We start from the raw sequence: 10,762 nt of genomic DNA, 5'->3' as shown, positions 1-10,762 counted from the left end.
ACACATTTGTGCTGAGGTTTCAGTGGTACCGTACCTAGGGGAAAACAGGAGAAACATCACACTACTGCGCCTAAAACTTACCACTGTTCTTGCTTATGAAAATAATTAAATAAATAAAATAATATTACTTTAAGAATTGGGTAAGTTTTACGCTCAAGCTTTTTCATATTTGTTTCAAATATTAAATGAAGCTTGACTGCCAAAACATCTGTCTTTCCCCTGATGAAATGTCTCAACTAATAAAGCACATTTAAAATTAATTTACTGCAACTGAGTGAAACAAATCTCCTTTCATTTTCAGCACTGATTTTTTATAATTAATTTATGTATTGTCAAGCATCAGTACTTTCTAAGAATTCTAAAAAGAAAAGATGGGCTATCTGAACTTGGCCTGTGTGCCAGCCTCTAACACAATGGTTCTAAAACTCAGTCCTGGGGATCCCTATTTGTGCTGGTTTTTGTTCCAACAACAACTCCTGGAATTTTAACAAGCTGTTCATTTCCCTTAATTAGACACTTTTCATGTCTTGAGGGATTATTATTCGCCTTGTCAAGCCACATTATGTCAGACATGTATGCCATATTCACATTGTAATTATTGTCCTATACTGTAGATTACTTTTTTTTTTAAGTGTAGAAATGTTAGTTTTTTTCGATAAAATTAAAGACTGAGGTGAATCAAAGGGTTACTAATTGGTGAAAGTGTGGACATCTGGCTAATGTAAGAAAAGGCAAAAGAGACAAACCTGCATTGTATTAATATGTTTAAGGGAAGAAAAATATGAAAGAACTTAAGCACACGTGTTCGACATCCTAAAGTGAACAAGAGATCGTCTGTAACAAAATCAGGTATCTCCTGGAGCGACTGCTCTAACGATGAGCAGTTTGTCACCAGAGCAGAAATTTGCAAATGTATGTAAGACATTAACTTTTTAAACCGTACGTGTCACATATGCTAATGAATGCGTCGTAACCTTTAGTTAATTAAAAATAAAAGCAAACTCTTTGGCTGCTACCTCATTTTGTCTACACATCCGCGGTATTCCAAAGGTTTACTATAGCCTGCTGGTATCCATGGAAACACCAGGCCCCTGACTGCATGCAGTAGGGGAGCCGCTAGTTCAGAGAACCCGTTGTTCATCCGTATGGTACAAAGAAACCCGAAGTCATTCTAGCAAGAGTTACGTTCGGACACCCAGAGAAGCTCAGAAGAATGATTAACGTTGGCTTGCCTCCCCCGTTCTATATTCTTAAACTTTGGCTTGTCTTCAATGTTCTGTATCCTTAAGCTATCGAAAATGTGGGTGGCTTCCACGGGGCATTTTAACCAAAAAAGGAGAATTGTCTGTACTTTACACTAACAGTACATGTTTAATGTCATTTTCTTTCATGTATATAGTCTACTGTGGTACAGTAGAGCAGACTGTTTGACGTTTCAAAGAGTCAAAACCCAGACTATTGACTCTTTTAAAAACAAGATTCTCATTTATCTTAGGGTCAAAAGACAGTGATCAATTTATGTCATGCGACTGATCCTTTTATTTTTGTTGAGAGGTTGTTTCGTAATATTGCTCCCTATAATTTGGGTTCACGACAGTATCATGCATTATCTGCCAGTGCCATGTGATGTTAATATTTTACCGCGCTGCTAGTGTGCAAACACCCCTCACCCGATGGCTTCCCTGCAAATCAATAGGCCACTGGGTGTCTCAAGCCACCGCTGTTTGTCTTTCTGCGAGGGAGGCTTCTGCGTGCTGCGTGAAAATTTTGCGAAAAGCGGTTAAAATGCTGCCGGCAGGAGAACGTACAGGGTCAGGCCCCGGGCCCAGCTCAGACCCCATCTCACCGGTTCAGCGGTTAGCCGAGGTGCTCCGCGGCGCCTTGACCCTTCGGTGTGTGAGGTCTGCCTCCCGGAGAGGTTGGTGTTTGCCAGCTGTGCCCTGAACTCACACTTTTACTTTATTTCTCTCTCTCTCTCTCTCTCTCTCTCTCTCCCTCTCCCTCTCTTTAAAACCGCGTCGCCACCCCCCCCCACCCCCCCCCCCCCCCCCCCCCCCTGCCCCCCTGTTCCCCCGCCTGAGGGGAGGTGGTATGAATAGTTCAGTCTTGCTCCCGCTGCTGATACTGCAGCACACTGCAAGAGGGTCGGACAGAGAAAGACAGAGGGGGAAAAATGGAGTTTTTGCGTGCCCTGGCACCCGTTCTACTGCTGCTCCTGGCGCTCCAGCACGCCGCCGCCTTCTGGATCCTCAACATCATCTTCCCGCCCAACGCCAACGGCAAGTCCCGGCACAACCAGAACAACAGCACCCCACCTGTGATCATAGGTGAGTTCAGGGAAATTCGGTCCAAGGGCACTGAGGGGGGTATTCTAATAATATGGTTTTTGTTCTGATTGTAATGTAATGTAATGTAATGACTGTCACTCACACACTGTATAAAAAGTTGTGTGTGTGTGGACCCACATTACAGTCAATGTGCAGAGTGTGTGTGGGCACGGGGGGGTGCTTTCAGGGGAATATGAGAATGAAGAGTAAAGGGCATATTACGTACTCTCAGAAATCCTCATCATATGATATTTGCAACCTTTTTTGGATGGCACCAGTCCCTGGAGCAGTGGGAGGTTGAGAGGTGGACCGCAGGGAGTGGCGGGTAGGCTTGACGAGAGGCGGGCAGTGGTTGGGGAGGGGTAGTCCTAGAGGGTGGTGCGGTTGTGCGGTGGGCGGGGTGTGGCTCGAGGGTAGCGCTGGGTACAGTACGTGCGAAGCTTCCCGTCGGTCTCCTGTTTGTTTCCTTGGACACATTTCCCACAACGCACTGTTCTCCAGAGGGCAGCGGGCACAAAGGAGACGGGTCATGTGACCGGTACGTTAGTCGCGGGGAGGCGTCGGGGTTTCTGCGGCAGGCTCTCGCGCCGTCCCGGGGGAAGAGGGGGTGAGACGGGCGCGGGGGACAGGGACGGACCGGCGGGGAGGAGAGCGAGGCAGCGGCTCGCTCTGCAGCAGCTGGGGCGGGTGGAGGCGCGTGGTCAGCCGTTTCACAACTTTGGCTCTGTCCACGTGTGCAGGGCAGGCTGGACTTTATTCCAGAAATCGTCTGTTTTTTTGTTTTTTATCGGAGCAGGAGGAGCTGTCCGCCTGAGCGAGAGGCTCCCGTTTCCTGTGCTAATGTTGGCGAGAAAACCCCCCGAGTTCACACCCTCCTTTCGGAGAGCTGGGGTGGTAAAGGGTGGGGTGAGGGGGGGGGGCGGGGATGGGTGGTGAGGGGGAGGGGGATGGTAGCGGGAGGAACATAGCTTGGTGGTTAACCCTGCGACCTTTAACCTTGCCGGGACAGTGCCGGGGAACCTCGGGAACCGTCTGGAGGCCAAGATCGACAAGCCCGCCCTGGTGCACTGGCTCTGCTACAAGAAGACCGACGACTACTTCCCCCTGTGGATCGACCTCAACATGTTCATGCCCATCGGCCTCGACTGCTGGATCGACAACATCCGGTGAGGAAGGGACCGACGGGCCGTTTCCGTAAAAACAAAACTTCACGCAAGGGTAGCGCTGACCATGACCCCAATGAGGAATCAAACAAACAACCTCCCGGTTACAGGCCTATGTTACAGGCCCTATTCCCCAACACAAACACACACAGGGATACATTACATTACATTACAGCCATTTAGTAGACGCTCTTATCCAGAGCGACTTACAGAACTTTTACATAGCATTTTACATTGTATCCATTTATACAGCTGGATGTGTACTGGAGCAATTCGGGTTAAGTACCTTGCTCAAGGGTACAACGGCAGTGTCCTACCCAGGAATTGAACCTATGACCAATATGACCTTTCAGTTCCTTACCCACTGTGCTACGCTGCCGACCGGATACGCATGATATGTTTGATTCCCGCCGTCACGCGAAGCCACGAGGGACAGTTAACCTGAATTGCTTCGGCAAACACCCGGCTGTTCAAAGTGCACACGGATGGCAAACGCTGTACATTGTCCTGGGAAAAGTGGGTATTCTGCCAAAGATAAACAGGTCAAATGGGCTTTCTTTCCAGTGTCACTAAAGTACAGCTCTGATTATTGACTGCTGACACAGTAGCACTGTCCCCTGAGATGGGAGGGGGTGGTGTGTGTGTGTGTGTGTGGGGGGGGGGGGGGTGTTGGCAGAGTCCAGAGTGGTGAGTAACCTCACGTATTTTCCCGCTGTAGGATCGTGTACAACAGGACGACCCGAAAGGCCACCAATGCCCCCGGGGTGGATGTAAGGGTCCCGGGGTTTGGCCAAACGTACCCGGTGGAGTTCCTGGATGCAAACAGGTTGACTGGTGAGGACACCTTTCCCTCTCTCTCTCTCTCTCTCTCTCTCTGAATAATTTTCATCCATCCATTGATGTGTATTGTGTTTCCTTTTCATACCATGACTGTGTCTGTAGTTTGCATGCCTCTGTGTCTAGCACCTCTGTAGTGTGTCTCAGTACAACACCTCTAGCGTCTGTGACAAGGATGTCACATTCATATGCTAAATGGCTCTGAGGGTTCCCACGGAGGGACAAGACCATTTGTCTCCGGCCCGCCAATTAACTCAATCTTTTGATATGTATGACTGCAAACGGTATATCCAGACACCACACAGCGTCATCGGCAGAGATTATCTCAGCGCAGCTCTCGAATGTGCTGGGTCTGTCTCTCCCTTGCGCATTGAATTAAACATCAAATCCTCTGAGGAAACTTTGTCAGCGTGTTCTTCATCGTCCTGCATTTGACTCCACGAATAAGGGCAAAATATCCTAACAATATCCAGCTGGATGAATGTATAATATGTTAATAATAAAGATTAAAGACACGCATATGAACACTGCTGCTTATCTTTCCCAGGGTACTTCCACACAATGGTCCAGCACCTTGTGAACCTGGGGTACGTCCGCAACGAGACCATCCGCGCAGCTCCCTACGACTGGAGGATCGCCCCCAGTAAGGGCTGAGTGCTGCTGCATACGCGTACACGTGTACTACGTAATAACACAGACATGCACACGCGTACACATGTGTACTATGTAATAACACACACATGCACACGCGTACACATGTGTACTATGTAATGTGCTAATACATACAGCATTAATAGACGTATATACGAACACACACAAACAAACATATACTGTATATATACTGTATGTATAAGCATGTAAGAGTTCGTACACAGACACAGCGACACATGAGCACACAGACTTAAGGAAGGTACAGCCCCTTTAAAATTTAAATAAGATTTACGAACTTGACAACACAAGGTTATATCATTAGGTGAATAATAATGGGCGAGTTCTATCAATTCATTGATTAATTATATTATAAATATAAATAATTATATTCTCTTCTGTCTGTCTCAGATGAGCATGCAGAGTACTTCCGCAAATATATATAAATATATATTAACATACACACAAGCTCATGCACACATACATACAGTATATTGTACTAACAGAGACATGTATGTACAGAAGAACACACACACGTATGTTAACTTGTACATGTAGATGGATACATATCTGAGTACTTACACTGTGCACTATGATGCATGTCCACATACTGTAAATAAGCTTGTCTGCGCTCACACACGGACACAGCAATGCATGAGCACATAGACTTAAGGGAGGTACAGCTGTTCTCAAATTAAAGTAAGATTTTACTGGCTTAAACAATGTTTCATTGTGTGATTGTGTGAATAGTAATGGGGGGTTCTGTTGGTTTGCTGGCGAATGAAACTGAGAGGATGATTATGCTCCCTTCCGCCCGTGTAAGACCAGCACGCGGAGTACTTCTCGCGGCTGAAGAAGCTGGTGGAGGAGATGTACGAGGAGTACCAGCACCCCGTCTACCTGCTGGGCCACAGCATGGGCTGCAACTACATCCTGTACTTCCTGAACCACCAGCCGCAGGCCTGGAAGGACCGCTACATCAGGAGCTTCATCTCGCTGGGCGCACCCTGGGGTGGGGCCGTCAAAACCCTCAGGGTGCTGGCTTCAGGTGGGCCTCGCACTGACCAATTACCTGTATGGGCTGTCTCTGTGTGTCTCTCACCTGTAGGGTCTGTCTCTGTGTGTCTCTCTCCTGTAGGGTCTGTCTCTGTGTCTCTCTCCTGTAGGGTCTGTCTCTGTGTCTCTCACCTGTAGGGTCTGTCTCTGTGTCTCTCACCTGTAGGGTCTGTCTCTGTGTCTCTCACCTGTAGGGTCTGTCTCTGTGTGTCTCTCACCTGTAGGGTCAGTCTCTGTGTCTCTCACCTGTAGGGTCTGTCTCTGTGTCACTCTTCTGTAGGGTCTGTCTCTGTGTCTCTCTCCTGTAGGGTCAGTCTCTGTGTCTCTCACCTGTAGGGTCAGTCTCTGTGTCTCTCACCTGTAGGGTCAGTCTCTGTGTCTCTCACCTGTAGGGTCTGTCTCTGTGTGTCTCTCACCTGTAGGGTCAGTCTCTGTGTTACTCATCTGTAAGGTCTGTCTCTGTGTGTCTCTCACCTGTAGGGTCTGTCTCTGTGTCTCTCACCTGTAGGGTCAGTCTCTGTGTTACTCATCTGTAAGGTCTGTCTCTGTGCTACACACCTGTAGGGGCTGTCTGTGTTACTCACCTTTTGAAGTTCTGTAGCATCATTACACCAAGTATCAGCCATTTTATATTCAGTGGGTTTCTGCTAAAAGGAAGCGTAACATTTTTGGTACATAACATAAATTATAAGTTCGTAGGGTTGCTCATCCAGTTCCCAGGTGTTGTACCCTTGAACAAGGTAATTTACCTGAATTGTTTCAGTAAATTTCCAGCTCTGTAAACTGATGGTATGTAAAGAATGTAAGCTGTGTAAGTCACTCTGTGTAATAATGTCTGCTGAAATGTAAATGTAAATGCTACTTGTTCTTAACTAAAAGACAAAGCAACAAAGTTCCAAATACCAGGAAGTGGTGCTCAGATGGCTGCCTTTAAAAAAAAGAAATTGTTGAGTCATGGGTTTTGTTGATTTCAGTGAAACATGAGAGTACCTGACCCCACCCTGTTTCCTGCAGGTGAGAACGACGGCATCCCGCTGGTGTCCACCATCAAGATTCGCGAGGAGCAGCGAATGACCACCACCAACCCCTGGATGATCCCCACCATGGAGGCCTGGCACAGCGACCACGTCTTGATCTCCACCCCCTCTTTCAACTACACCAACAAAGACTACCAGCGCTTCTTCACGGACATCAACTTCGAGGACGGCTGGTACATGTGGGAGGACACCAAGGACCTGACAGCCGGCCTGCCCCCTCCTGGTGTGGAGGTGCACTGCCTGTACGGAGTGGGGCTCCCCACCCCGGTCACCTACGTGTACGACGAGAACTTCCCCAACGCCGACCCCGTGGACATCCTGTATGACGACGGCGACGACACAGTGGACAGCCGCAGCATGAGCCTGTGCAAGCGGTGGGTGGGGAAGCAGGACCAGCCCGTCCACATCACCGAGCTCCGCCGCCTGCCCCACCTGGACATCGTCTTTGACTCCCGCGTGCTCACCCTCATCCAGAACATCCTGCTGGGCCCGCTGAGCGAGGAGCCCGACCCCACGGAGGACCCCCCCAGCCTCGACGCACCCGATCATGGCCCCGCCCCTAACCCCCCCGCCGTGACCGACCAGCCCCCCACCGACTCCCCTGCGTCAACCAATTACACGGCGGGGCTATAGTTGCACCCCTCCGACTCACTCTCACCCCAATCCCCCCCTACCACCACCCTCCAAGCCAATCCTCGGACACTGTTGAAGCAAAAACAGCCACCACTGTGACAGACGCAAACCAGGTCGAGAGTGTAGCCAAGAGTGTGACATCATCGTCACCTGTACACGTATCCTTATTACTCTCGTATCCCATAGCAACGGGCTAACGTGCTCCGTCTGCACGCCACTGGCTGATGTTCGTTCGGGATGCTCTGGCTGCTTTCTGTACGCAGGTGAACGCTGTGCATGTACTGTAGCTCTGTCTCTTTCCCTCACCTCCCACTAATGTATCTTCCCTGCACCCATTCTCTTGTTGTAAGATAGATAATTTTCTATTAAGTAGTTTGTAGTAGATTTAGTAGTAATGTTCAAAGGTTTTTTTTGTTTGATTTTCTCAGAGTTGACAGTTTGTTTTTTTGACGTCTGGTTAAGTTTCACCGTTGGTGGCCTTACTCTTTCATGCTTGCCAGTGAAAGCTGGTTGTTCCGTCCTCTTCCTGTGTTTCCAGGCCACATTTGGTGAAAGCGTTAGCCGAGAGAGGAAGATTCACAACAACTCCACACACTGTTTACCCGCTGCGTGCAATCATGGGGCAGGTGGCAAAAAAGAACCACAGAAACTGAATGAAACTTCTTGTTTCCTTCTCACGGCAGGAATTACCCTCTCTGTCCTTGTCACTGGTTCCTGTGGTCACATCATGCATTATAATAGCTCTGTTTTTTTCAGGGTATGTCGTATTAATAAAAGATTAAGACACATAAGTGTGTCCGTATCTCCTTATTCCCATCATCTCTCCTCCACCATCTCTCATCGCAGTTGAACTTCCTCACTGTGTCTTTCACAATTCCACATTTTTGTGTCATTCAGGGGAGCTCCTGGTTCAGAAATAATTTGTCTATAAGCAAAATACAGATCAATGTGTGTGAACACGATGGCTAAAGCAAGGTTAAACCGTGCCCAAAAATCAGAAAGGCATTCTCCCCTTATGAACCTGAAAAGTCTCTCCCCGCGAAGGTATATCATTCTACTGAATATGGGCTGGTTGATGCGATTTCCATTCTAATGGACAGTATCCTGGTTTGGGGTTGATGAGATTTAAACTGGCCAGGTCAGGGTCTATTGTAAATGTCAGTATCTCTCCAGTATAGAACCTTTATCTTTGGGGTACAAATCAAAGTTCTCTTCCCCTGACTGTCCCCATTTCCATGTAAAATTGATCATTTGTTTCACCTTTGTGGGGCCGTAAACTCCAGTAAACTTTAAATCTTTGAACCCCACCCCCTCCCCTACCGCTGAATTACGGTTACAGTAATAGGTGGCCATCTGGGTACTCTGAGGCCGGTATAGTATTTTCCTCTTAACCCAGTTATCTTCACGTTCAAACTGTTGGCTTCCTATGAACTACACTCATTTACACTGGGTGCCAGGTTCCCAAAGGTTGTACAGAGGCTGTGTGCATGATCATGTGTGCGATCGAGTGTATGTGTTTGAGCGCGTGTGCGACTCGGTGTGCGGATGAACACGTGTGTGTTCATCCGCAAGATAAATGCTTGGGATAAATGTCCCAAGCCCAGATAAATGGGGAGGGTTGCGTCAAGAAGTGCATCCGGCGTAAAAACATATGCCAAATCAAATATGCGGATCTGATCTGCTGTGGCGGCCCCTAAAGGGAACAGCTGAAAGAAGAAGAAGAAGAAGAAGAAGAAGAAGAAGTATAACTTTTTGCGAGCATGTGTGAGCACTTGTGATTGAGGATATTTAAATTCAAGGCACATTCTCTTACCCAGAACAACTCACACAGCTTACTTTCTTCTTCTTTACATACAGTCCATTTATTGAGCTGGGTATATATGACCCATCCTAAATCCCATCCCAACACTAGCTTTTGAGGGTAGAAGTGTGCCAAACCCAGTGCTGTGTACCTGGGTGTGTGTGCAGCAAAAGAAAATTAAAATCTACAGCGAACAGTGAGATAAAAAAAAAAAATTAACGAGTAGTTTCCTGAATCCCGAACATATCACTGAATTTAGTTGAAAACCATTTTTCACAACTGCAGTCACAATAATGGAGCATCGCGTAGTTCTGGCAGGTCATGAGAGTCAAACGCTCCGGCTGAATCAGCTGATGGCTCAGCTGAGTGATGTTCGCCTATCACAGTACATTCACTAACAGGGCGGTCTACTTAAACAGCCTCCCTCTACTCATTCGGCAGCTCCTCCTGCATGCAAGCACTGCACGTTGCTTCGTAAATCCCCTCCACCACCCCAGCTCCATCCCCATGCGTCAAGAATTTGTATTTCTCCATTCCTATGTGTTAAAAAATTGCATTGCTCCATCCCTATGTGTTAAGAACTTGCTTTGCTGCTGGATCTGTTCTGTGTGTACCCCTCTAGGGTTGGCTGCTGGCCTCCCGCCTATCCACGCGGGCTGCGTGGTTGGCGGGAGAGCTCCAGAACAGAGCCATACCGCCAAACATAACTGTATTGCCTTTATTGTCAATAAAGTTCTACTTTGATGACAGTGGTCCTGACAGAAAAAGCAGTAAGCAGTCTTCCTCTTGCAAACCTTGTGTGCAGCAAAAGAAAATAAACATCTACAGGGACTCGCAGTGAGACAGTCCCAAATCAAAAACATGAGGGTCAGGTGAGTTATCTAATGTGTACTTTCATCCACAGGCCTTCTATCGTGGTCATCCTTGCCTTCAGGCCCCAAAGCAAAACAGGTTGTGGGTGTCCTCGTTATTTTTTGTTTTAGGAGTTTATTTAATGTTCTGCCAAAATGTTCTGATTCAAACAGTCAATTATTGACGTCCCTCTTTACCATCATCTTCCAGGTAATGGGTTCACTTTTGAACCCTGGGGAAGAGACTGCCCCCATCCCCCACTGGATTTACATAGCGTTCTAAAACATATGGATGTGCCCATCCTAACCTAAAAAGCAGGCGTTCCTAATATCAGTCCACAACAATATTTACTAGAGCAATCCAGGTTAAGGACCTCGCTCAAGGTCACAACAGCAGTGCCCGATGTTG

General features: G+C 47.7%; 1 protein-coding gene across 1 annotated transcript; it reads left to right on the top strand.

The window, feature by feature from the left end:
- Positions 1-2,087: 2,087 nt before the first annotated feature.
- On the top strand, positions 2,088-8,492 carry lcat (lecithin-cholesterol acyltransferase). The gene is made up of 6 exons (XM_064313044.1): positions 2,088-2,327; positions 3,337-3,493; positions 4,209-4,324; positions 4,875-4,970; positions 5,799-6,023; positions 7,046-8,492. The coding sequence occupies exons 1-6, from the start codon at positions 2,174-2,176 to the stop codon at positions 7,699-7,701; spliced, it is 1,404 nt and encodes a 467-aa protein (XP_064169114.1). The 5' UTR covers positions 2,088-2,173; the 3' UTR covers positions 7,702-8,492.
- Positions 8,493-10,762: the final 2,270 nt, after the last annotated feature.

This window comes from Anguilla rostrata, chromosome 16, assembly GCF_018555375.3.
Source record: "Anguilla rostrata isolate EN2019 chromosome 16, ASM1855537v3, whole genome shotgun sequence".
In the NCBI taxonomy this organism is placed as follows: Eukaryota; Metazoa; Chordata; class Actinopteri; order Anguilliformes; family Anguillidae; genus Anguilla; species Anguilla rostrata.
This window is presented reverse-complemented; position numbering and strand designations above follow the sequence as displayed.

Bases quoted from the DNA above. Each gene is read 5' to 3' on its own strand.
- lcat (XM_064313044.1), top strand. From the start codon at position 2,174: ATGGAGTTTTTGCGTGCCCTGGCACCCGTTCTACTGCTGCTCCTGGCG. The intron at 2,328-3,336 runs GTGAGTTCAGGG...TTGCCGGGACAG, and splicing joins CACCCCACCTGTGATCATAG to TGCCGGGGAACCTCGGGAAC. The intron at 6,024-7,045 runs GTGGGCCTCGCA...TGTTTCCTGCAG, and splicing joins CCTCAGGGTGCTGGCTTCAG to GTGAGAACGACGGCATCCCG.